The sequence below is a fragment of the Manacus candei genome, unplaced genomic scaffold (genome assembly GCF_025592945.1).
Source record: "Manacus candei isolate 608988 ecotype Guabito, Panama unplaced genomic scaffold, ASM2559294v1 h1tg000067l, whole genome shotgun sequence".
In the NCBI taxonomy this organism is placed as follows: domain Eukaryota; kingdom Metazoa; phylum Chordata; class Aves; order Passeriformes; family Pipridae; genus Manacus; species Manacus candei.
The window spans coordinates 10,760,441-10,788,328 of record NW_026138115.1 but is presented as its reverse complement, the minus strand read 5'-3'; the positions used below and the strand labels follow the sequence as shown (position 1 = coordinate 10,788,328).

At 45.3% G+C, this 27,888-nt stretch overlaps 1 protein-coding gene across 1 annotated transcript; it reads right to left on the bottom strand.

Annotated features, from left to right (window-relative positions):
• Window positions 1-221: 221 nt before the first annotated feature.
• Window positions 222-26,983, bottom strand: NEK9 (NIMA related kinase 9). The gene is made up of 22 exons (XM_051806307.1): window positions 26,696-26,983; window positions 25,354-25,531; window positions 22,363-22,418; window positions 21,411-21,481; window positions 17,647-17,752; window positions 14,590-14,721; window positions 13,549-13,659; window positions 12,920-12,984; window positions 11,960-12,010; window positions 11,040-11,232; window positions 9,681-9,825; window positions 8,501-8,701; window positions 8,038-8,084; window positions 7,074-7,229; window positions 6,581-6,689; window positions 5,884-6,045; window positions 5,330-5,500; window positions 5,060-5,119; window positions 4,332-4,522; window positions 4,014-4,178; window positions 3,116-3,328; window positions 222-2,742 (listed from the first exon to the last, which is right to left on the bottom strand). The coding sequence occupies exons 1-22, from the start codon at window positions 26,882-26,884 to the stop codon at window positions 2,620-2,622; spliced, it is 2,895 nt and encodes a 964-aa protein (XP_051662267.1). The 5' UTR covers window positions 26,885-26,983; the 3' UTR covers window positions 222-2,619.
• Between the last annotated feature and the right edge of the window lie 905 nt (window positions 26,984-27,888).

Below are 27,888 nucleotides of genomic sequence, written 5' to 3'. Positions count from 1 at the left end.
GTTGGTTTGTTGGGTTTTTTTAATGAAGGGACACAGAAACAGACTTTTTTTTTTCCCATAGCAAAGAACCTGCAAGCCTCTCGGCCCTCTTTCTATATAAGCAAAAGAAAATAATAAAAAACAGAATGCCATGAAGCCAGCTGACTATATGCATATTTCCCTTTACTCTTTTGGGAAAAAAACCCCAAAAAACCCCAAGAAAAATACTCCAAACACAGGGGTATGAGTTTAAACATTTATTTAAACAGAAACTCCAAACCACTCCACCCTTTAACCTTTCAAAAAAAGACAACGACAAACTAGTTTTCAGCCAGTGTCAGAGCATGCATAAGTTGTGTTCCACTATAACAACTCAGGAGCAACACTAGCAGGAGACCAACACATATGGAGCTAGCACTGCATGAAGGGGAGAAGCAAAAAGGGTTTGAAACTGCTCAAAGGCACTTCTGCCCACTTGCCTTTCCGTATTCAGCCCGAGACGAAAGTGCTGGCTTTAAACTGCTTTTTTTGTTGCGTAGCTGGCTGGTGTGAAATCTGTGGTCTGTAACAGGCACAACCTGGATAGCGTGAATCCTCTAAGGCACATATGAGATTGCGGAGCACAGGGCATCCTCTGTCAGGAACCCTGATCCTCCACTAGATCCAAGGGGAATCCAGTCTGTGCACCTAGCTTCCCAACTGCAGAGCATTGAGAAATGAAGATAGCAGTGCACTGCAGGAGAGCGACTCCCATCAGCTTGGTGCTTGCTTATTGGACATGGCTCAGGCTCAACTTTTCACTCCTCAAAGGCACTGCTGCAATGTGACCAACAACCCTCAAGCCGGGACCCTGACCTGAGAACTGGCTCCAAGGCACGTGGGGGAAAGGAGAGCAGAGTCACAAGGGCAGCCAAGCGCCATGGTCGAACCAGGGTGCCTGACACTCACACCTCCCAGGAGGGCTCTCCTCCTGTCCCGCCTTTGGTAGCAACGGACAGGCACACTGGTAGGATCCTTGCCCTGGACACTGCACTGGAGAGAACGCACTTGATTCAGCTCCAAGACACTAGCAATAGGCATCAAACAAGTATTTAAGGAGCATTAAGTTACAAGCAAATGGTTTGGTATCCACCTCTAGAGACAAATGGGGAATGCTGAATTCCCCAGAACAGTCTCTCAAAAGAAGTCTAGCAGAGGTGACAGGATAACCACCTCCAGTAGACCTAAGGCAATTCTAGTAGCATGCCATTGATGAGGATGTTTTAAGCCTGATGAAATCACAACTCCACTCTCACGGCAAAGGTGAGGGGAACTCAGGACTCCTTAGAGGCTTCACGTAAGGCAGGGGAGGCTAGCTGCTCCCAAGGATCTTACCAATCCCATAAGCTTACTAGAAAGTCAGTTTGCTAACAAATTTAAGGGGAATAAAGTTAACCTCATTCTCTAACAGAAAATGAGGAAATCTTGAGCATCAGACCATACCTCTTCCCATCTCCAATTTTCTTGGGAAAGCCTCTCACTTTTTGAAGGAAGGTGAATTCCAGACAGAGATTTGATCATTTATGGTCATTGGGGAAGGCTGCATACTGTGACCACTGCATTAATGACCTATTCTGGGTAGGAAACGGCATTCCAGCTTCATCAAAACACTTCAGTGGAAAAACATGGATTCTTCCCACACCCACAGAGAGTGTAGGCATAGGGGCTGAACAGAAAAGAAGCCAAGCAGGGAGCAGCTACAGGCTTGTGCCAAGAAACCAGAAACTCTGGCACCCAAACCAAGTTGAACAGCTGGAGCAAAAAATGGGTAACTTAGTCTGAGAGCCAGACACTTGGCGTCTGGTTGGGAAGCAGGTGGTCTGAAACCAAGAACTAGAGATCCCACCTCAGACAGTCCCTGCTACTGCTGTGGGAAACGGCACCTGATTCACTCATCTTGGTGCATTGCCTGCAAGTTGGAAAGCCCTCAGCGCCCAGAACAAAGCCTTTTAAACTCTGTCTATACAGACCAGTGGACACAGCCATATGACCAGAAGCTGTGCCTCGAGGCCAGGGGACATGCTGTCTACCATTACCTCCCTAAGAGGAACATCTCCACTGCCTCCAGAATGAGACGTTCGCTGGTCCCTCTGCCCCTGAGCAGAAGGAAGCAGCCTCACCGGCAGGGCCTTACCATGTGGTAGGGAGAGGATCCTAGCCCTTCACCCCTCTGAAGTGAAGGTGGCGAGTCTTAGGGTTCAGCCAGCTTCAGTACAAAACATGTTTCCTCCTCTCATCTAGAGGTGCAGTGATGAATACTGGGGTCCCAAAGGCAGCTCCCAGAAAACAGTGAAACAATGAAAGTGCCACAAGCTGCTACTGGAGCCATTGCCATAATGGGGCCGTTCTGCCTCACGTGTAGAATTGACAGATTAGGTATACAAAGAGGAGCTGCTGCTGCTTCAATCACTGAGCTGGCCTAGAGCTCAGGGGCCCTTCCCCTCTCAAACTCACTCCTAGTTCATATCAAACGTACATGGGTGCTGCTCTGGAGCCTCCGGCCTCGCTCCTTGTCTGCGAGTGACCTGAAGCCAGGAAAGCCGCTCTCTGCATTCGGTTAGTGTGCTGTGAAGTTAGATGGATCCCAGTGGGCTCAGGAGACTAGAGGCTGGAGCGGCACGAGTCCGTTCCCAGGAGACACCAGGAATCTGAATCCAAGTCAGGTTTCGGATCCACTTCCACCTCCTCTTTGGCTGTCTGTGTTCCTTTGGAATGAACCTCCACCTGCCAAAACATGCAGCAGTTGCCCAAACAGTTCTAGGACTAGCTGCTAAAAAGCTAGAAGTTATACAAGGCACAGTTTGTATTCTCCACAGCCATTTGGGACTCTCTGATTACCCATCCCTTCTCATGAAGAGATATAAAGAGGAATCCCAAGTCCCTCAAAGTATGGGCTGTCCTCACAGAAAACTCCTTCTTGGCTTCATTCCTGTTTTGCTACTACCAGAGGCAGCATCAGCTGCTCAGTCCCCGTCTCCCATTCTGCCCTAGGAGAGGCGGCTGTTAAGAGCTGCTTCCCTCTGCACAGCCTCCACAATCTACACAAGAGCACGATGAACCTTGAGCATGGATGTGCACCCAAGTGACGGACGCTCACCTGCTGCATTCCCTCTGTCCCCCTACAGAACCGCTGGAGTTGGGCATTCAGACGAACGGTTTCCTGCTGCAGCTTCTTCTGATCTTCCAGACACTGTAAAACCAGGCCTCGGAGGTGCGTCACCTCCACCTGCAGAGCACTGCACATGCAGCCTGCCACAGGAGATGCATCCTTCCCTTCACCACACGGCAAGGTTGGACTCAGGCAAGTAGGCTGCAGAGACATGGAGGGAAGTCAAGCCAGATTTGAGTGCAAGGCCAAGAGCTGTATATGCCACAGGGAAAAAAACGTGCCCAGAATGTCATCCCAGCTTGTTTCCTGACTTCCCAAACTTCTAGCAGACAAGGTCAGCAAGCTACTAGTCATTCTGTCTTTAGTACAAAATCACTAGCTTCCTCCTTTTACTGGGAAAGTTGTTCCTGTTCTCCTACCACCAAAATCCATCTGGTTTAACCCCCTTTCCCTACACATGGGATCTGTGCCTCCTCTTGGCACAGAAAACTCCTGGAATAAGGTAGTCTCACAGGTTGTAATTTCTCAGTGATTTTCTATATCAGTTCTTCTTCCCATCTCACAGCAAATTCAGCTTTCTAAATTTCTATCTTCTGGTAGGCTTCTGGGCCCTTGGCTTCTCTTTTTTTTTCCAATTGCATTAACAACATTTTTCCACAGAACTGGCCTCATTACTTTAAATCTGACGAAGCCCCAGCATTGTGTTCCAGATATTTGTGAACTGTTCTCTTTGCAGCATCATCTCTGATTATCATCAGCCCTCTTTTCGTCATCCAGATGAATTAGGCCAATCCAACAGCCTCCTTCCAGCTCTCCCCATAATTCAAACATTGCCATTTAAGGTCCCCAAGAGCTTTTAGCCAAGCATTCACTTGGATAACATTACCCAGGGCTCCGTTTTGGGCTTGTTTAATCCAACAGGTTCCTCAGAGGCTACTTTGAGTCCCTGAAGTTTCTGGTAAGGAAGAGTCTCCTTCTCAGGCTCTAAAGATGCCATGCTCAGAGGAAAGGGGCTGTCAGGCATGGGGATGAATTCAGCATTCTCCAGCTCCTGGATACACAAAAGCAGCACTGTTAGGCCTTGCCAACTTCCTGCAGCTGGTTCCATCTTCTCAACAAATGCACCAACACCCTCTTGTGGTTAAAAAGGCAGCAAGGCCTTAAGGGCTCCCCATTTTAAGGCATTTCTGAGACACCACGTTACCTTCCGCAGCCAACCAGGGCAGGAACTGCTGTCAGCACTGCTGCCTCCCTTAGCTTCTGAGGTGCTGATCCAGCCCCCCAGCTCACGATCAGCTTCCATGGTTCCCCGAAAGCCTCCACTGGGGTTCGGGGTTTCTGCTTCCTGTTCATTATCCTCTTCCTCTCCTCCTCCAGTTGTGCAGCTCTGAGCCACTAGCAAACAAGAGAGAAAACTTTATACTTTTCCCACCTCTGCTATTCCTGCTGCCAAACCCCAGCTGGAGCAGAGAAGATGCATAAATTTGTGCTGTAGGGTCATGGTGAGGGCACATGATAATGGTGTCTCCCTCGACACTTCCTGCAAGCCTCCCCACACGGGTTTGTGTGAAGCAGTCTTTTGCAGCTTCTTGGCCCCAGCCATCCCACAAGTCCCAGAAACTGGACTCCAACTCTCCAGCAGCTGCCTTATCAGCTTCCCTTATCAGCTCCCTTCAATGAATTCCTCTCAGCTTTTCCTTGTAAAATTGAAGTTCCACAACTACAAAGGTGTCTCTGCACCATGTTCTTTCTCCTCTGTTTCAGTTGCTGCTTTCTAGGCTTTGGGCCCTCCCTTCCCATGTACAGCACCGACTTGATTTCCTCCCTTTGAGCTCTTCTGTGAGGCCTTTCAAACAGAGAGAAACTATGCTGCAGTCCCAGACTGCATCCACTCAGGACTTAAACTACAGCTCCCCAGGGCAGGTTACTCACCAGTACCAATGGACAGGCCACTGCTATTGGATCGGATTGTTTTAGAGTTCAACACCTTTTCTGCAAGGAGAGAAGCATGGTTTCAGTTAGAGTGTCTTCAGAAAGACAACTCCTACAAAGCCAGTGTTGCTGGCCTATAGCTCAGAGCAGCTTCCCACATTCCCCTCAGCAATTTGGCCTGTTCCCAAGCAGGATTTATACTCTAGGTCCTTGCAAGGGATACATCATCATAAACAAGATCCCAAACCTTCATCCTAAACTTATACTTACCAACAATGATGATGGTGTGCCAGCCACGGCAGGACAGGTCTGGAACGTGATGCAATGATCCAAATATTGGTCGAGGCCACGAGGTACAAATATCTGAGCCATGAGCTCTCTCAGTCGATGTCATTGCCAGACGCCCATTCCCACCGTTACCCCAAGCAAAGATATGGTTGTCTGAGGAAAAAGAAATTCAGGGGCTCAATTCCCTCCCTCCTTCTTGGCATGTAATTGCTGTAAGAATCAGCCTCTCTGCTGTTAATGCTATCCCAAAGCATCTAATCCATCAGCTCCATTTTGCCAGTGGGAGAACAAACCAACCACAAACCTAACAGGCAGCCACTAAGTCAGCACTCTGCGGCCCCAGGGACAGCAAATACTTGGTGCTGAGACAAGTCTCTGAGACAACTAACGGGGCAAGACAGTTCCGTTCTAGAGTACTTATTTATTTCAACACAGTGCCGTGGGGGTGGTCTAGGAAATGCTCAGTGGGAGCCAGTTAACCACCCTGCAGATCAAGCTTAAAGTAACCCACCACAATTCAGCAAAGACCCACTCACCGTCAGTAGCAGCTATGGTGAATTCATCTCCACACGAAACCCTGATCACCTGCTTACCCCCCAAGGGGCCTCCCAGCAGGTTAATTCCCAGGTGCTTCTTATAGTCCCCAACACCAAGCTGTCCACACTTGTTGGAACCGAAGGTCAGGAGGCGGCCTCGCTCTGAGAGGAGGAATGAGGAGACAGTCACAGCAAGGGCCCAATGTCAGAAGCAGCCATGCATACAGAGAATGAGCAACAGCCCATGACCAGGAAGGACTCTGCTGAGCAGCCAGCCAGGCTGGAAGGGGACAGTGCCAGCCAAGAGGAATGGGTTCAGCCTGGAAATATCTCCCCAGTTCCTTCTCCCACTATTTCCTTTTTCTGATGCTAGGCGTTGAGACTCCTCACAGCCCTCTGACTGATGTCACTTGGGCGAAGCCTGACTTGGTCATAAATGTTTCCTCCACTAGCCCAGAGCATGAGTCTTCCCAAAACTTTTTTTTTCCCCTTTAAAAAATGGAAGGCTGACGTTGCTGCTTCAGCTGGCCAGGAAACAACACTGCTGAGAAACAGGAATCTTGGGTTCCTGGAGCAGGCATGAGCCTTGCTACCAAGAACACAACCCCTAGTGTGAACCCCTTGGCTTCTGTCAAGGGCAAAGTTGATGTAACATAACTCAGCAACCAGCATTCACTTCTTAACGCGGAAGGCTCACCATCAATGGAAGCTGTGTGTGTCTTCCCTGGAGAAATGGTACGGATCTTGTAGAAAGACAGCTGCTTGGCCAAAGTCAGGGAAGTGGCATATGGCACCTCACAGTATGTCTGAGAAAACACATGTGGGTAAGCACAGAGTGAAAGATTACACATTTATCTGCTAAGACCTCCTCAAGTAGGTCCTGGCAGACCACAACATTAAACCTAGACAGTCCCAACACAGGTATGGTAAAGAACTGCCAGGATCCATATCACTGGCTAAATCACCATAGAGCAGCTCGCTCTGTTTCATTACCTCAGATCTGACATAAGCCCACAGGGCAGACAGGAAACTTAGGAACAAATTGCCCCTCCTACAATCCCAGTATCCATTGTCTTGGACTGGAATTAAAAAATTGGCACGAAGCTAACGAACGCTTTGTCACAGGACCTCCATTTCCCCATATAATACTGACTGCTGGGAGCTGGAGCCAGGAATCCAAATGCACTTACATCATGGTTGATTATCCCTGATGTGCACTGATTCAGGCCCAGCTTGTTGAATTCGTTGAGTCCACATGCCAAGACTTTGCCTGTCTGGGTGAGCAAGAAAGTTCCGTCACAGCCACAGTGAACGGACACAATGTTTAAGGTCTTTGGAACATCCACCTACGTGAAAGAAACATATCCCAAGAAAATAAAAATCCCGACACCTACTACACAGGAAGCTGGCACATGGAAAACATACAGGGTTAAAGCAGTGGTACAGCTAGTCTGGACACTGACAACAACAAATGCAGTTATTTTGAATGAAAGCGTAAGAAGATCATAAAGTCTGTAGCATACTGAAACTCTGGTCACAATGTGGAAATTCAAGGCAGACATCAGTGACCAGCACAGGAGCCAGAAACATGGTACACAGGCATCCTGGTCAGCTGGGGTCTACAAGCACCAGACCTAGTTAGGCAAGTAGGGCTGTGTCTGTGCTGTGTGGGTGTGATACTGTGCTTCTGGGCACATCTTTATAGGTCTCTAAGCCCCAATAGGCTAGAATACTTCAATTACCCCCAGCATTGTATTTCAACAGGGTTTTACTTTCAACTAATCTTTAACTCATTAGGTCAAATTCAGAGACTCCCAGCAGCTGCACTGCTGTGAGTTTCCTCTACAGACCCCAGGTATGCCATTTGGTATTTCCCACTATGATTTCCCCAACATTAAGCTAGTTTTTCTAGTTCAATTCATAGCAATGAAGCTCTAAGTCATGATGCTGTCTGGTTTGGGAGTGGTATGCCCCTCTGCCATGATCTCTACGGGTAAATGAAGAAAAATGAAGTGAGGAAGCAAAGTTAAAAGCCTCACAAACTCTATGGTACCTCAGAAAAAACACCTGAGCCTCAGAGTTAATATTTCCAAACAGTAACTAATTTGGATTTATATCCAGGCATATTTTGAGAAGAAGTAGTCATAGCTCTACCTTCTGAGGGGTGTAGTGGTCTTCTTCTGAATCCAAGCCCAAGCGCCCTGTGTGAGTGGAAACACTGCAGTTAGAAATGGCCTCACAAAGTGCCCATCCCAACCCTAAGAACTGGTATTGTCTCCCCACAGTCCAAAAGAATCTCCCTACAGAACTACAAACCTGCTGCCTTACATTCAGCATCACCCACCAATCCTCAAGGGAATCCAACCCCACTCATAGAACCACTGTCCTACACACAGGGAAGCCAAGAGGCACCCTAGAGCCTCCCAGAGCAAAGTCCTAAAGGCTCAGTCTCCAGATCCCTATTTTTACACGGAAAGAAAACCCCAAATAAACAATGTTCTCTTCCCCCAGGGGATACAGGCAGCCCTCACCCAGGTGCTGCATGACACACCTGCACCAAGCCACTTTCTGGGCAGGCAGGCCCAGTGCCTTCAGGCTTTGAGGAGACTCTACCTACCGTACTCTCCACAGCCCCACGTGTACACTTCTCTGTTCCTGGTCAGCACTGCCACGTGGTTATCTCCACACGAGACTTGCTCCACAGGGTTAGTAAGAAAGAAATCCAGCTGCAGGGGCTCAAGCACTTCAGAGCCATAAGCCTTGTCAACACCGATGCATCCATAATAGTCTGAACCAAAGGCATACACTTGGCCCTCATCTGAAGGACACAAAGGAAAGCTTAGTCAGCACACAGAGCTTGTGTTAGGCTGCATATTAACCTCTTAAGACACGGCCAGAGCAACCTCTTTTCTGCAGTCATCCTCTTTAGTGCACAAGAATGTCATCAGGATACTAAGGAGTCCTTTCTTGGTCATGTTAAGATGAATGATCTTACATGACAACCTGCAGCTATTTCAGTGTCAAAAAATCTTTGGTTGGACCTGCAAAGTTCTTTAACAGAAACACACAAATTCATCCTGTGGCTTCCTATGTCACTTCACCACCACACAAAGCATCTAAGCTTCTCTCTGTAAAATCTCTGCTTTTCCAGCACTGGCAAAATAAACTTGAAACTACCTTGCTGAGAATCATTTGCATGAGTAAAGCCAGATTCAAATTCCTCCATAAGAGACACCACAGCTAACACATCTCTAGAAGTATGAGCAGGGTTAGAACTAGAGGCAGCTTGCAGGACTTGAGCACTCTGAACTGAACAGCAAATCCCAGACACACATCCTCTTTCATCACCGGATGATTCTTTCCCTACACAGTCCAAAAAGAGTTTGAAACACATCTACATTCTTGACGGCAGGCTATTTTGTCTTTAGTATGAGCATACATGGAGGCAACACGTTCACCGGTAAAAGCAAGGACTCTGCACAGCCACAAGGAGCTGTACTAAACACCCAGCTTCATCACCAAAAAGGAGCAAGCACATCCTTAGGAAAACACCCATCCTTCCTGGGAGTCAATATCTTCCTCTGTGTAATAATGTTGATCTATCTCAAATGTAATAATGTTAACACTATCCTCAAAACTGAGTGATGAGTAACATATGGGGCTTTCTCCATTGTGCACAAAGCTGCTCTGCTACTCTTATGGTGAAGGCAAACACCTCCACAGCACTGCAAAGTGAGGGGACTTGTCAACGCCAACGCATCCATAACAGTCTGAGCCAAAGGACTTCCAGCTCTCACCTGTGATGCACACTGTGAAATCATCTCCACAGGACACCTGGCGAATGGCTTTTCCCTGAAGCTTCTCAACATGCTTTGGCTGCCGGTAGGAAGCTCTGTCTCCATGTCCCAGCTGCCCATGCAACTTGGTGCCTCCCTGCATATTCTGCAAGACAGAAATATCTGGTGAGGTTACATATCCACAACCCCAGAGATGGTGCCAGTAGTTACAGCACCTCAAACAAACAACAGAAGACAGCAAGGAACATGAGAAAGTGTAGTAGCTACTCTAGGGAAGAGACTATGTGGCACAACAGCAGGCAATGTTCTCAATGGTAGCACAGGCTTCCAGGCAGTTATGCACTAACAAGGAGTGATCCAGTCTCAGGTCACCAGCTGGTGAGGAATCCTTTCTCACCTGCAAGGCTACAGAATGCTCTCTGCTGCAGGGCTGAAATTCATCCTTCAGCTTTTTGACCTACTTTTCTAAATCCTAATGGCTGCAAAGAAATGTATAATGTGAAACAAATGTCACTGAAATGGCCTGACCTAGCAATTATGCAGGAAAAACAAACCAAATAATGTTGAAACTAAAACTAAAATAGTAATAGCCAGATGAAAGTTTTCAGTGGCCATTCCTGCAAGAAGATCCAGCAAATTACTTCAAGTTCCTCTCCTCCCATTTGGATCTCTTTCTTTTCTCACTAACCTACCAGTATTTTCTAATCTGTCTTAACAAATTCTGTATAATCAATACAAAAGCTCATGGAAGCCTGGAAATACAGAATACCTCCATGTCACTGACCATCTAAGCCTGAGATGTTTCAAGTGTTGTTCAAAATGCACTATATGCCAACACTTTTAATTCACTCTAAATTACAGAATTTCCATTCATCATAAAAAGCAGAGTTGTTTAGTATAAGACATCTTTTCTTTCATCCACAAGTTGCCTCACAGATGACAGCCATATTACAAAAAGGTCACTCAACCCACCTATTCTGATCTTGGAAAACCCTCCTCAAAAACACACAAAGCCAACAGAGCATCACAAAGCCTCCAGTGCATTTCTAGTAGTCAGGAAAGGAATGAAGCAATGTTTGACTTAGTGTTTGGGCCTACAAGACTACCACCTACAATCCTCAAGTGCACAGTCTCCAATACCCTTCCTGTCACAGTGGAAAACTTCTCTCCATAACTCACTTGCCTTGGGAGACTTGGGTAAGTCCCGACTCAGATGGCCTCACAGTGTCCCCTACAATCAGATTTCTCACTTTCCAAGTTTCCTGCCCATCTGATTCTGAGAGGCTTGTGAATGATCAGCAGTGGACCTGGACTCTCCTTTCCCACCCTTACCCCCTTCCTGCAGTTTCTCTCACTTACCACCCAGGTGTAGAGCTCCTTCTCCACTGTCACCACAGCGAAGTGAGTGTTACCAGCACACACCTGGCGCGCACTGCAGCCACTTTTGATGGCATCCAGCTTCTGGGGGGTGGACTTACCACCCCCCCAGACATACACCTCACTAGTGCGCGAAGTCACCACTGCAATGGGAGCCTCGTTCATGGTACTTGACCTGCACAAGACCCCCCCGATAAAACACACGTGCTTTTAATAATGAGTTTGCATTCATTGTCATCACTCATTTTCCTACTGTTGTCTAGCAGATTCCTCTTCACAACCACTCATGGTTTTTATTTTCACAAACCGCTCTTCCAACAAACTGAACAACCCATAAACTGGGACAACTTCACATAAAGTGCTCAGATAGTGATAGTACTTCCAAATTTATGAGGAAAAATTGGTCAAATTCTATCTGACAAATAACAGAAAACCAGCTATACATGTCACAGAAGCTACCTGCTTCACAGAGCAACTCTGCTTACAGTTCCTTGCTGGGAACTGTGGAAAACCTCTGCTCTATCAAGTTTTATGCAAGATACTTTAATAGTCAACATTTGGACAGACATATTCCTCCTGCTGAAGGGAATCTGTGTGAAAGGAGTGATCTACATTACATCTTAGATATGTAGGCTGTAAAGATTACCTCCTCAGTAGTACAGGGTAGAGCTGGATGGGACCTGCTGAGATAAGGCTCCAACCTTACATATTAGCAGGATATAAAAGGCAGAGTAAAACATGGGACAATAACCATGTGACAACTGTGTCAAATTCCTGGCATTCAGTGATCTTCTAAACTACTGTTCCATTACAGTTGTCTCAGGCTAATACTCGGAGCAAAGTTCCTCTCTAGGGAGCTGTTCTCTCCATACTTCCTTTCAAACACATGTCTAAATAATTACCTTGGTCGCTTATTTGGCCCATTAAGCAGCGTGACTTTCTCTTCCATTTCCCTGCCAAAGGAGAAAAAGCATTTTAAGAAACAGCAACATTGCCCAATGCAATTTACTGACAGGCAGCACACACGGACTGCTTTCCTTTCCAAGAAAATGCTGCTCCCTCTTGGAGGAAATGTGGCAGCTGTTTACCAGCTCGCAGCAATACACAGTAACTAGGGCAGAAGTAATGTACCACACAGTTAACAAACTTCGAGAAGAGCTGAGGGCAACAAACTACATATGTAAGAGAATATGGCCAACCAATACCCATATTGCACAGGAATAACCATAAATGGCTAAATATTATCAGGATTTGGGCTTCTAACAGTGTAAACAGCAAGACCAAACTCAAACTTTGCTGATCACCAAGTAAAAGAATATTGGTATAAAGGACCAAGTCTGCCATTCCCAAAGCAACCAATGTGGGATTGAAACAGCCCAGAATTATGGTCCACCTTTCATAAAAAGACAGTGTGTGCAGGCTGATGGTCAAACTAAGCTAAAATGGGCTTTCAATGCAAGTCTCTCCCAAAGGGGGAGGCAACAAAAGGAGAAAGTGAGAGCCTCTATACTGCATGATATTTTGAATACATATATTCAAAATGGCTTTTTCCAATGACCATAGGAGGATCTCTGAGACTGTTCCTTCAGAAATTTGAAGAGAGGGAACCAGCATTCCTCAAAAGGGTCTCAGAAAAGAATGCCTCAAGGTTCTCAATACAACAGCTTCCATGACAAAGGATGTAGAGACCTTTCCCACCTTACCCATGCAGCAACAGAACATCAGGTCAGAAGACAAGACTGTAAGAATGCACTCCTCTCCTAAAGAGGATGAAGTACTTCAATAACTGCCTCACTAGTTCGCACAAATCCTCCCATTTTCCCTGACACCCACCCAGGTTTCAGGCAAGACCATCTGATTACCTTCTGCGTTTGCTGAGAAGGGGATGTTCAAGCAATTCATCTGCAGTGGGTCTCTTCTCTGGGTCCTGAAAGAAGGAAGCAACCAGTAATTCTCTGGGAAATACTCATAATCTATAATAAAATCTTGGTCCAGAAGACCTCATTCAAGTCTGCATGGACCTCCTTTCCTGACGACCTTCAGAAGGGAAAGGAATTAATTAAAATATTTAGAATTAATAGGGATAAATGCCACGGATGTGCAGGAGGGACTTCCATGCTCTGAAGGTACTATGTTTGCTTTCACGAAATTAATTCCCCATGGAAAGGCAGAACCCTAAGAGACTACTGAGATGATACTCCCACCTTGACAGCACTGCATTCAAAAATAAGTGCTTCTGCCAGCCCATTCAATAATTGTCCTCAGAGTAAAGCCAGCAGCCCTCCAGAGCCTGCAGGACTGAATGGCATCTTGAGACAATGCTTTCAGAGGACTGGAGAAAGCCCAGCACTAGTGATGCCTCAGGCCTCACAAAAATTACCCTGCATCGACAACCCACATGCTGAAACAGGCACGTCATTCCCCTTCAGCCCTGAGTTCCATGGCTGAGGCAGCTGGGAAGGGGTGTCTGAAAATTAAAAAGTTCACCAACCTGATCAAGGCAGGAATTCACCATCTGGATCAGCTCCCGGGAGTAGACAGTGGAATCGACTTCCATGGCGCGATTTCCCTGTACAATCTTCACACAAAGGTTCAGGGGATTCTAGGCAGAAGCCAGAAAGCAGCCATAAGGGAATTGAACTGGACAACGTGTCCAATGGGGAGAGATGCTATAGACCACCATTATTTTCCTCCTCCATCTCTGATCAGGACATATCTCTCTTCTTCCCTGCCTAGCAGGTTCCCTAGAAACCTAATTATAACTCCTGCAGAAATGGTACCTCTGATAACCAGGACTTGGTGGCAAGACCCAGCTTCCCACCAAATTCTCCAACACTGCAGGGAGGATAGGCTTCTCTCTGCATGGAATCTCCTATGCAGCATATTGAGAGAAAGTCAGGGAAGGATGGTATTTTCACATCATGTCTTTCAGGGTTACAAAATCTTGCATTATGGCAACTAGCAGCTTTTCCCATCTTATGGCACAAGCTGGTAAATCACATATGTCAGCCAGCAATGCTCCCTTTCACCCTCCCCATGCCAGCTTGACCAGACATTTCTTGCAACCAAGCTTTGAGAAAGAGTAACAGGATTAGATCCTATAAAATCTGAAGGCTGGAACTTTTTGCTACAGAATGCTACACAGAAAATTCACAGCTAGTAATGCAGAAAAAGCAAGAAGACTAAAATCGCAAACTTTCACCTTGTAGTGAGAAAGATATTTCATGCACAACCATGATACAAATTAGCACATTTTGTATTCTGCATCTGGTAAACCTGGGCTGCAGACAAGGATGGGTTTGGCAGAAGCCAGAGAGGCTTCTGCATGAAGGCAGAAAGGTGACCTGCACGAAGGAAAATCATGCAGGAATTTTCTCTGGCTACAGCTGTCACTCTCGGCCACTGTTCCCTTAATCAGCAGATTTAAACAACAATGAAAGAAAAACATGACTTAAGAAAGTTATGAGCCAAGTGTGAATCTTAGGATGAAAAAAAATAAGGTTACTTAATCCATCCTGGTTGGCAGACTTACAGTAGCATCAAAGGTCCTCTTCAGAGTAAGCAGCTCAAAGATGACACAGCCCACAGCCCAAATATCTGATTTGAAGTTGTATTTCACACCCTGGCAGAGTTCCGGGGACATGTAATACGGAGTTCCCACCAGCTAGGAAAAATAACATTTAAAAATCAGAAGTGACCCAGCAGCCTTCAATTCAGGAGCTCTGTATCCATCACATTCACAGAGGACCATAAGCATCTGAGCTAGACACTGCTCTGACACAGCACTGAAGTGACACACTCCACCAACGTTCTGGAGGGGTGGGAACAAGCACACTTCTTCCCTTCTTATCCACAAGCCTGTTCCTGAATTTCTTAAAAGATCCTAAACACCTCTCTGCTCAGATCCTGATGTGGTACATATTTCTCAACAGAGAAATATGTTCTCATGAGAACACAGCAAGGACTTGCCCCTCTCTTAAACATACTATATTTAGAAGTAATCAGGGCCTTACATGCTGACCAGGCATACAGAAACTCTAACAAGAGGTTGAAGGAAAAGGTAGCCAGCAAAGCTTTCAAATACAGATGTCAGCCTATGGCTATGAAGCCACTCTGATCACAAGACACTGCCAAGACAAAGGTTGCTCTGTGTCAGAGGGGTTACTTTTGGGTTGGTATGTAGAAAGCTGGGTGGAGTCTCACCTGAAAGGCTTTCACTTCAGAAGTGGTCATTCCTGAACCACTGGTGTAAAACAAACACCCCCAACACACAAAATCCAAAACCCAGCACCCAAATACAGAAAGCCTCCCAGGTACTGCAGAAATAGTGGTATAGCTCAAAGTTACAAGGAGACACAGAACAAACATGGGAAAGGATGTAAGAATGAAGCTTCCAGATGAATGAAGCTCATTCCTTAGCAAGGACCTAGACAGAAAAATAAAATGAGGAAGACACAATTTAGAAAAATGGGAAATATTTATAGATGCCCTCTTTTCAACTCTCTCAGCAAACCTCCAAGGGCTACAAAGCCTTTGCAGTTCACTGTTTACCTAATAGGCACTTTCAGAATCTGCCATCTCCCTTCCATTTCCTGTTACAGAGTGTGATAGCTACAGAGCTCTGTGAGTCCCAGCCACAGGAAGGTTTAGAAGCCCAGACAGCTGGAGTATCACAAAGAGAACTAGGATACTGCACCCAAACCCTTTTTAAGCCAAGGATAATGTAAGCTTTCTATAAGACAGACATATTTTCTCTATCTTTCTTGGTAAATGAGAGAAAGAATAGTAAGTTAAGAAATCAGTGTTTAGTAAGCAAGATGTAAACATTCTACAAAATCACAATTTTACTGTTACAATTACAAATACTGACAACATGTTTTGCACTTATTTCCTAAAAAATTACTTCCAGCCTGCCACTGGTCATTAGATCACAGATTGAACAACTAGCTCAGAACATGGCCAGCACATACAGAATGAAATTCGGCTGAAAGTGCGTAGTTCAAAATTTTTCATATGTGAAAAAGGAAAAAAATGCTTGTGGGTGTAGGTGTAGATGATCACAGCCAACACAGGCAAAAACAAACCTTGAAATTCACAGCACAGACCACATTTTTTCTGAAAGCCAGAAGGCCATGAAAAGTGTGATGAAACAGAAGTGGTTTTGCTGCAGTGCAGCTCAGCGACGGCTTTATGCAGTAGCCTTGAATTACCACTCACTGTGCAACTGCAAAATAGTGCTCATGTTCTGAAGGAGGATTGGTAAATATTTAACTACACATCCTAGCAGAACACCAACACCTGGCATTAAATCTAATAATACAGCTTGGTAAGGGGAAGTGTGAGTTGGCTTGTGTCCCAAACTATAATAAAGGCCTTTAGGAGATAGGAGCTCCAGACAATGTCTCCCTTTCCAAGCCTAACGCTCACTACAGAAATTAATGGAGCTGGGAAATCCAAGCTGAGCCTGTCAGGTGCCTGCAATACAGCTTTACCCTGTGTCACAGCTCTGGCTGTGAAAATGCTTTCTGGCAGGGTCTGGAACAAAGAAAAGCTTGACAGCCTTCTGGTAGAATTAATCTCTCCTACAAAGCTTCGCCCCCCTCCAGCAGCATTACCAATAAACCATACACCTGGTAACCATACAAGCACTGTAAGTGCCTTTTTTGCTTCTTTGCAATTCAGTTCAGAGACTGAATATTACGGAGATAGGAGATGTGCCTATGAAACAGGGCAATGTCAGGCATGCACATCCAAGCTATTTCAGATCCACCTGAGGCAAAATTTACCTGTTAGTCCAGCAGCATGATAAAACTAATTTTATTTGTTAAGCTGGCCTTAACTAGCCCAGAAGGAGTGCACTGTTCTGATGTGACTACACTGTTGTCTCTGTATGTTCAGCCAGCACTGCCTTCATATTAAACAGATTCACCTTTGGAAGTACCATGCCTAGGGGAAAGCAGGGCAGTGCTCTCTAGCACAGCTACACTGGCACCATTCTGTGCCCACAGAGGTACCTATCTTTAGTCTACTGCTGCTTTGACCTCCAGAAGGTAATCTGGGAGCAAGGATAACTGCAGCTTGTAACACATCAGCAAATATGCCAATGTTAGTGAGATAAAGTTAGGAAGTGAAGTTGTAGCAAGGTGGGGGTCAGTATCTTTTCACAGGTAATAAGTGACAGGACAAGAAGAAATGGCCTCAGGTTGTGCCAGGGGAGGTTTAGATAAGATACTAGGAAAAATTTCTTAACTGAAAGGGTGGTCAAGTACTGGAAAAAGACAAGAAAGCAGCTGAGTCACTGTCCCTGGAAGTGTTAAAAAAAAATGTGTGGATGTGGAACTTGGGGATGTGTTTTAGTGGTGAACACGGCAGTGCTGGGTTAACAGTTGGACTCAATGACCTTAGATGTCTCTTCCAACCTTAACAATTCTATGATTCTATAACATTGAGTGAAATTGAGGGGAGAGGGAAAGGAAAATAAGAGAAAGCAAGCAGCAAGAATGTACAGCATCCCTGGTCTTCTGCAAGGCATGCAGAGATGAAAGAAAAACAAAACTCAGTTTGTGTTGTGAAGAAGGCAGATACTCACAGTCTCAGCCATAGAGTACTCAGAGTTCAGCTTCTTTGCCAACCCATAGTCTCCCAATTTAATCAGGTTTGCTTTGGTTAGAAAGATATTTAATGTCTTTATATCTCTGAAAGTAGAAAAAAGAAATGCAAACACTCAAATATATAAATACCAGGGCAGTAACTGCAGTTATACAGGTTTTATCACATTTCCCACACAAATACAACACAGTTTAAAAAGCTCAGTCTTCAGAACCTATGTAAAGGCCACAGATCAAAGATAGTTCTTTCCCCCCCTCTCAGTTTCTTCTTGTATGAAGGTCATGAAGCAGGTCTTATTTTTCCTGGTTTTATAAATAGACCCAAGCCAGAAGTCACCGAGCTCACTAAAAACATAAATGTAGGTATGAATATGTATGTATGCAAATATAAACACACACGGAGGGTGTGAAACAGATGCCACTCTAGAACTTAAGCATAACGTCCTTACCCCTCAAGAACAGCTCTTTATAATATGACACAGGATTCTAGCCCATGAGTTGGCAGGGCTGATTAAGAAGGCTTTAAACTAGGTTTGAAGGGAGCAGGGGATAAGACCAGGCCTGCTAGAGATGAGCTGAAGTGCATTTACACCACTGCACAGAGCTTGGATAACAAACTGGAGGAGCTGGAAGCCATTGTGCAGCGGGAAAGCTATGGCACAGTTGCCATGGTGGAAATGTGGTTGCATGACTGAAGTGTTGCAGTGGATGGTTATGAGCTCTTCATAAGCGAGAGGAAAGAGAGGTGTAGTGTTGACGTGGCTCTGTACATTAGGGAGTGTTTTGACGTTGTAGAGCTGAAGGACAGTGATAAGGTTGACTGCCTATTGGTGAGAATCAGAAGGCCAACAAGGTAGACATTCTGGTGGGAGTCTGTTACAGACCACCCAACCAGGATGAAGAGGCAGATGAGATGTTCTGTAAGCAGTTGGCTGATGTCACAATTGCTAATTTTTGTGGGAGACTTTAATCTGCTGGATGTCTGCTGGAAACCTGACACAGCAGAGAGGAGGCAGTCCAGGAGGTCCTGGAATGTGTGGAACATAACTTCCTGACACAGTTGGTAAGCAAGCCTACCAGGGGCAGTGCCTGCTGTTTCCAAACAGACAAGGGCTAGCGGGAGATGTAGTGGCTGGAGGCCGTCTTGGGTAGCAACCATGAAATGACTGAGTTTTCAATTCTTGGTGAAGTAAGGAAGGGAGTAAACAAAACCTCTACCTTGGACTTCTAGAGGGCAGACTTTGGCCTTTTCAGGACACTGGTCCAGACAGTCCCTTGGGAAACTGCTCTTAAAAACAAAGGGGTCCAGGAAGGCTGGACATACTTTAAGAAGGAAATCTTAAGAGGTGCAGGAACAGGCTGCTGGAGAAGCCAGCAGCCCATGGCTTGGACAGATGCACTCTTTGCTGGGTTAAAAACTGGCTGGATGGCTGGGCCCAGACAGTGGTGGTGAATGGTGCCACATCCAGTCAATAGTGGGGTTCCCCAGGGCTCAGTATTTCAGCCAGTCCTGTTTAATATCTTTATCAATAATCTGGATGAGGGGATTGAATGTACCCTCAGTCAGTTTGCAGACAACTCCAGGTTGGGTGGGAGTGTTGATCTACTGGGGGGTAGGAGAGACCCTGCAAGGAGGATCTGGACAGGCTGGATCCACGGCCTGAGGCCAGTGGTATGAGGTTCAATAAGGTGAAGTGCCAGGTCGTGCACTTCGGTCACAACAACCCCATGCAGTGCTCCAGGCTGGGGGAAGAGTGGTTGGAAAACTGCCCAGCAGAAAAGGACCTGGTTGGCAGCTACAGACACGAGACAACAGTGTGCTAAGGTGGCCAAGAAGGCCAGTGGCATCCTGGCCTGTATCAAAAATAGCGTGGCCAGCAGGACCACAGAAATGATTGTCCCCCTGTACTTGGCACTGGTGAGACCACACCTCAAGTTCTGGGCCCAGTTTTGGGCCCCTCACTATAAGAAAAACATTGACCTCAATGCTGGAGCATGTCCAGAGAAGGGCAACAAAGCTAGTGAAGGGCCTGGAGAGTAAGTCTGATGAGAAGCAGCTGTGGGAGTTGGAGTTGTTTACCCTGGAGAAGGCTCAGGAGAAACCTTATTGCTCTCTACAACTACCTGAAAGGAGGTTGTAGCCAGGTGGGGTTGGCCTCTTCTCAGAGGAAACTAACGACAGGACAAGAGAAAATGGCCTCAAGCTACACCAGAGGAGGTTAAGGTTGGACATCAGGAAGAATTTCTTCACTGAAAGGGTTGTTAAGCATTGGAATGGCCTGTCCAGGGAAGTAGTGGAGTCACCATCCCTGGAAGCGTTCAAGAAACAACTGGCCATGGCACTTAGTGATGTAGTTTAGTTGATATGGTGCTGTTCAGTCAAAGGTTGGACTCAATGATCTTTGAGATCTTTTCCAACCTTAATGATTTCAAGATTCTATGACATACTATGCCCAGAAGACCAAAAGGCTGCTGTCCACAAAAATGCTGAACTCCAAAATTCATTGAAAACACTTTCTCCCTGACAGAATAATCTATATGTAGTTTCACAGATTAATATAAGAGGCTGTCAATGGAGAGGAAGCCATTGCTTCCCATGGCCAACACTTCATAACACTCTCTTTTCCTAAAGTACCATCAGCAACTTCCAAGTGTAAATCAGGATAACACCAAGTAATGCAGCACTTTGCATTCATCCACCTGGGGCATCACAAAGTACTGGGTTACTCTGACAATGTCTGCAGCAGAAGGAAATCACTGCAAACGTTTAAGTAACTGCTCAATTCCTTATTATGGAAGGATTTAGGGCCACACATGTCCAGACGTGGCAAGCAGGAAATCACTGCAAAGCAGAACAGACATGACATCTGCTTCAGGTCAAAAACTCAGGTGCTACTTTGCTGAGCATAGGATACCAACCCTTCATTAGCAAGGCTTGCCAATTACCAAAGATTCAGAATGGCAGCAACCAGGATGCTATCCCACACAAAACATCCTCACACACCTATGCCCGTAACTTAGTGCAGCACACAATCCAACTGTGCTGGAAGTGGCTGTCTACATGTGTGACACTGCCCAGAACATCATAGCCTCCTTGAAGCACACATAAGCCATGAAGTTTACTGCTACCAAACACAAAAGGGCAACCAAAAAGGTAATTAGCTACACATTAAAATCTCAAGAGTCACTGTCAAAAAAATTACCACTACCAGCTAACAGACTGGACTACTTCCTTAAATAACATGCCAAAGAAATAAGATTCAGCCAAATGCAGGACAAATCTTTGTATGGTTATATTACAGCAATGCAGTAACATGAAGTTTTCATCACTGTTATCCTCCAGGAATTATAGAGGGATGTAAATATTGCCTTGAAGCCATTAATTGTGAAGCAGGTAGGAAGTACCTTTGGCCTGTGGTAACTGCCCTTCCTACCCACTTTAGCAAACATCATTTGTGTGCTATAGCAATAAAGGGCAAATTTACTTCCTTCCTATATGGATAAACTCTTTATTCACAAAGCTGCAACTCTATTTTTAAATACAAGGTTTCCTGCACCTTTATCACAAGACAGTTTCTAGCCCAATAAAATTCCTTTACAGAAGTGATACTTAACATCTAGGCAGTCCAACTACACTTTGGAGAGAAGCTCAGTGCTTGCTTTAAACATAGAAGCGAAGGAGTTCTTCACTCACACCCATGAATCGCATTGGTTACCTCAGCTTTGCTGCATTTGCTTCACTTACCTGTGAAGAATTCCTGCTCGATGAATGCAGCTCACAGCTGATGCAATTTGAAAGAGATACCAAACCACCATCTGCACAGATACGAATATAAGTATTATGTGAGGCTCAAAAAAAACCCCCCAAAAAAACCCACCACAAAACCCCACATGTCCCTGTCACACCTGTCACACTGAGGCACAGCAAGAGGGTCTGGCCATACCATTTAGATGCTCTTTCAAGAGTATGAAAATTTAGAATTTCCTGTTTTGGAAATCTCTGAAAAGATATTCCAAAAGGTCAGTTGTGCTACTGCCATTCATAGTGTCTGTCTTGACAAGTGTCGCAGAATTCAATAAGTGAAAATGACACTGTTGGAAATGACAACTAATGACCACATGGGAAACATCTACAGTTGTGCTCTCCAAAATATGAATTCTGACCATTTAATATTGTCCGTGAGCCAGAAAGCCTTAAAAGTCACTATATAAAACAAGTAAGTGTAATCATTATTCACCTCAGCATGCGATGAAAGCAGACAGCAAAAAAACAAGTTTAAATAAAATAAAGAAAAAGAAAAGAGCAAGAAAGATTCAAGGAAATTACTCTGAAAAAAACCTACAAAATGGTTAAGAAGGGAGAGAAATCAAGAACCAACTAGGAAGAAACACAGAAAGAGGTTTTAAAGTTAAATGTTTGCCAAGATGTTAAGGTGATGAAAGCCTGCTCTCTTTCATTATTCCTCCTTTGGAAATACATACTTCTTACAGACAGTCAAAAAGGAAAATAAGAAGTTTTGGACAGTCCATAAATGCTCGCAATATTGAACATGAGAGGAAGGGTGCCAGCCCCCAGATAAACACAGAAATTCCCTACCAGGATTCTGGAAAAAATTTTGTAGAAATACTCAAATAACTAGACAGATGCCTAGAACATTAGGTCAGCCCCACTGCTCCCTCAAACCAGTCCAAATTACCTCTTCTTCAAATAACTTCTCTTTCTGTCGCAGAATCTTATCGTAGAGGTTCCCCCCTGTAATTACAAGTTAATGAAAAAGATAGAGAGGTTAATGGCAGCAGTTACTTTGCTCAAGTGCTGCTGGGAATACTCAAATCCCCTAAGAGATTTGATCAACCACTACAGCTCTCTCTCAGCACTCTTCACTTAAACTGGACTGGTACTCACAAAATTAAGTTCTTCCATCTAAGAACTTCACTGGCATATTTAAGCTTAAGCAGAGATGATTCTTTAACACCACCATTTATACTCTGAAAAGAAAATCAGTAAGCTAGGATAGTAGTCCCTACTTTTTTACATGTATGTAAACATGTACAACCTGTACATCAAATCATGTGAGATGGTCCTCCTCAGCATTATATATAAATAAATAAGAAAAGAGAAATAAAGCAATTTTAAGGTCAGAGTAGTCCCTGAAAGCACCATTTACTGCCTTTCCTGACTTACTGTCCAGCTCTGACCTGCCTCTCTTTCATCTGCCCTGCCAAATACATGGATGCAGAATTCACAAAGCACTGACAACAGCAGCACCACCAAAGAATCTTCAGGGCACCTCATAATTTCAAGACGGCAGACTGAAAATCAAGGACAGCTAAAAGAAACAATGCTGAGGGCTGCAGGTAGTGAGACTGTCAGATCAGCATCCAAACAGTAAATCCCAAATCTCTGATCACATCCTGTTGCTATTCCAGTTCCCAATTATCATATATTATGTCCTAACAATAACAGATCACCAGGACCTTCCCCATTCCCACAGGTATGGTGCAAGACAGCTTTTGGCTGTATGATTTCCATGGGCCTGTCAAGTGCTCCCTGGCCAAAGCAGGTCACAATGGCTCCTTTGCCTTCTTGAGGAACTTATTTCAGACTTTCCTGTTAGGAAAATGTTCCTAATTAAGATTCCCTTGACTTAATTTCTTCTCATTCAGCTTTGCTATAACTTCTCAACATTTCTTTTTTCTGCCCTATGTTCACATTTGCAAACTATCTACAAATCACTCTTCACATTCATAATTTAACCAAAATATTCACGTCTGCCTCTTCTTATGAACCTCTTTCCTAGTGATTCAGACTATGCAGGCTTTTAGTCAATTCTGTTCCTCATCTCTCATTTTTTCCCATCTTTTTTTGCAGCTTTTCTGAACCAAAGAGCATCACGATAGGTATGACATTGCCAAAATCCTACACAAGGAGTCAAGTTAGCTCCTGACTCATATAATCAATACACATATACAAAAATCAAACTAATTTACTATTTGTTTTATCTAATCACATCTAACATTCTGACATATGTCATTCTCTCTTCAAGGAATGTATTTTATAGGATATTTCTTCCCAAATCTATTTCAGATGTATTCACTGATGTTGTCCCATGGTAAATCCAAGTGTTATGGTACCATGATACACATGGAACTAAAGGCAAATAAATCAATAACTTGGCTTCCTGCTCTGTAAAATGGGGGCAACATTTACTCAAATTTGAAACTATTTTCTAGATCTTCAGAAGAGATGTGCAAGCTAAACAGTAAAACCTTTGGATTCTGAGAAGTGTCTGACAGTGACTAGTCTAGCCTTACTTTAAAAATTACTCACAAATTATCTTGGGCTTGTACACTGTAAAAGAGGTCACATAGACAACTATTAATGTACTGGCAGAACCATTATGCATAAGTCCAACTAAGATTCCCTCTTTCTCATGTCCCTTGTTCGGTACCTTAAGGCAACGCAGGCTGTATACTCATCTCTTGGTTATTATCCTGAAGTAAAACAGCTTAGAGCATTAACAAAAATGTGCACAGACATCAGTCCTAACCAGCTTCTCTCTGTCCTCTCCAACAAATTTATAATGGCCCCAAGCACACAGTCTTTTCAGGGCAGATAAGTAACTCACATAGAGAGAGTACCCCTAAAATAAGAGGTGCCTCAAAGAGCTAAGATTCCCCCACTCTTGCACTGGACTCCACCCTGCATAAGAACAAAAAGCAGAGAAGCAAAAACAGCTTTAGCCAACCTGCCAACCAGGGTGTTTAACACCCTTCAAAAAGACTTTGCACAACTCTTGTGCTCCCCAGCCTGTTCCAGTGAAGACAATCTAAGGCAATAACAACAAGATGATAGACTTTTCCAGCAAAAACAGGTTCTGCTGATGAGCCAAAACAATGCAAACCCTATATATACACTGGACACTTCGCATGGGGAGCTTACTCATCCAAATAGGAACCACACAGCAGTTCTAGACAGGTATTCTGTTCCAGCAGTATTACCTGTATATGACCTCCTCTTCCTGCTGTCTAACAGTGGTTGCTAGTCAGAACCTCATACCAAACCCTTCTATCACTCCCTCCCAGCTGGGACTGTTTCCCCTGCAAACTCCAAACACCACCATTTGAACTGGTTTTGGATGGAATTTTAAAATTTTCTCCACCACCAGAAGGACCCAGTTTATTGGTGGTTTTTTGTCTTGTTTTAATAGTAAACGTAGAAGCTGAAAGCAGAAGACAGGAAAAAGTCCTGATTGCAGTGTGACAGGAGATAATTAAGATTAATTATAAACCTATTTAAGTGACACTTCTGCAAAAAACAGTCCTGCTCTGTACTGGCTGAGAGGCTCAATTATTCTCATGGTCTTTTCCCACTGCCCACCCAAAACAGCATAGCAAGGTGCACCACAAGTGTACATTACCACTTCTTCTACTACATCAGCCATTCAGAAGACTCAGGAAATCATTTGCTGCCTGAACTGGCTGCACTAACTACTGGATTTCTTTTTTTGGCACCTGAGACACGAATCAACAGAGTTCTCAACCTCTTTTTAAGGAGGTACACAGCAGAATTCACCTCCACTCCTCTGCTCCCTAGATACCCCCAGGGATACTCCCTGCAAGTTCTACAGGAAGGCGACCCAGAAATGTGGCAGGTGCCTCTTTGTAAATGGGAGCAGGGATCTCACCATTACAGTACTCCAGCTCAATCAGCAGCGTGGTGTTATCCATGAAGTGATTGTAGTATGCGATGATGTTCTCATGCTGCAAGAGGGCAAGGATAACGATTTCGTTCAAAGCATCACGACGCTCCTTTTCTGACAGCCGGGTCAGGTCCACTTCTTTCCACACTACAAGTGAGTCATCCTGAAACACAAAAACATCTTTTAATTAAAAACACACTGCTCTGAAGACAACAGTATGTGCCTTTATAGCAGGAAATTAAAATTTCAGGGAAGGTAAAAGACTTTCTTGTCTCTTACAGATTTCAGACAAATATTCTTCACAACATAAGTTTTGAGGTTTGCTGTTTGTCATTAGAAATAGCGATGGCCTGAAGCCATCTTTCTAGATGGCCAACACTCACTTGGGGGGGGAAATAAACAAAAACAAAACACCAAACCAAGGGAAAGACACACAGTTTGTTTTATTTCAATAAAAGCTAAACATACTCCAGTTCAATAAAGGGAGAACAGTGTATTTCCAACCTTATAACTGCAGGATATTGTACAAGACCATAAGCTGTCACAAATACTACAAAAAAAAAAAAAGCCTAAAGAAAAAAAACAACAAGGAAACAAGAATAAATTTAGTTTGCCCGTGTTGGGCCCACCCACATTGTCAGGCATGCTATGAGTGATCTGTTAAGTGAACAGCTTTCACTTACAACTGCCCAAGCCATGACACCTCAGGGCGGCCAGAAAAAAAAAAGAACTTCCCTTGGCAACTAAGTCAAGCGCTTTTCTTTGACAGCCGCTAAAAACCACAAGTACAATTGAAACTGGATGGGATTAAACCACTTGGGAGCAACAAGAGGACTGGCTTTTCAGCCTGTCCCCTCTGATTATGCTGAAACACTGAGCACGTGGGAGAGTTACCTGTATGAGATGCCCCCACATTTTCTGTGACTGGAACAAAACACAGAAAAATGAGGAGTATATTAGCATCAGAATAGTCTCCACATCTCCCTGTGAAACTTCAGGGGACCCAGAGACTGACAGTGCTCAAACGTGCCAAACCCCAGACCCTGTGCCCCTGGACACCGAGCTGCCACTTCGAACCCGGGGTGTTCCCAGAGCGGCGTCGGGAGCTGTCACCGTGAGGGCTGCCGGTCACCCCAGGCGGCTGTCGGTGTCACCCAGGGGCCTGTCGGTCACCCCAGGGGCCGAGCCTCGCTGCGGTTCCTCGGGCTCCGCGGCCTCCAAGCACCGGACTCTGGCGACCGCCCCGCTCGCACTGACAGCGGCCCCGGGCCCCTTCGCAGGGGCGGCGGAGCGGGACCCCTCTCCCGCCGCCGGGCAGCCCACCTACCTCGGTGCGGCGGTACAGGGTGGCCTCGCCGAAGGCGCCGCGGCCCAGGGTGCGGATGGGGATGTAGTGCAGCTCCTCCTGCTCGCCGGGCAAGCCGCCGCCGCCGCGGGAGCCGCCCCTGCCCGAGGACTCGCTGCCGAAGTCGGAGCTGATGGAGTCGCAGTGCCGCTCGTACTCGCCCAACGACATGGCGACGGCGGCCCCTCTCGGCCCGGCGCTCCCTCAGCGCGGCCCCTGCGGCCCCACGGGCTCCATGTCGGCTCCCGATGGCGACCCGGAACCGCTTCCCGCGGCCGCCGCGACCTCCGCGCTCCCGCCCCGCCGGGCCGGGCCCCCGCCCCGTCCGCGGGGCACCCGGAGCGCGCGGGAGCGCGGCTGGAGGCGGCCTCAGCGCCCAAGGAGTCAGGTGTTCGTAGTTATCTTCTTACAAAGCTTTTAGTAATAAAAAGCTGTCTGAAGTAACTGATTTATATCAAAAAAGTAATTACTGTTTCTTATTGTACAGATGTTATTTTTTGTGTTTGCTTAACTGTGCTACACATAATATACATTACTGAAAAATAATTGGGCACAACGGAGCGCACACACACGGATAAACACCACGACTGTATCCCGTGGACAAAGATCTACTGGAGAGGTGAGGGCACCTGCAGTGGGTACACATTTCACACCATTGCAGTGTTGTTCTTCTCCGTGCCACTCACAGTTCATGGATTCTCTCTCTGACCAAGAAATAAACTGAGAGCTTCATAAATATTTTAGCTTTGGAGCTGCAATAACTTCTCTGTCATAAAGAAGTATTAGCAACCTTAATCTTAGAAAAGTGATTTATTTTCTTCATAGATTATGCACACCATCATTTTGATGTTCTGTTTTCAAAGTTCAGCAGTCACAACCATAGGCAGGAAAGCGAAGACAGATGATCAACACTTACAGGAGACATCAGGAGCTGAAGCACGAATCCCTGAAACTAGGCACGACAAGGCCCTGTTAGCTCTTATCTCAGGAAGATGCTCAGAGCATGAAACAAAACAAGCAGGGCTCCTTGCAATGTGGTGAGGGTTAAAGAGCTGCTCAGCATTATACGCACCTATTTGTAAGCAAGTAACTTATACATCAACATTTATTTACTGTGCATTATAACTATTTCCAAACAAAGATGATGTCCTTACAAGCAGCAAAGACAGCATGTC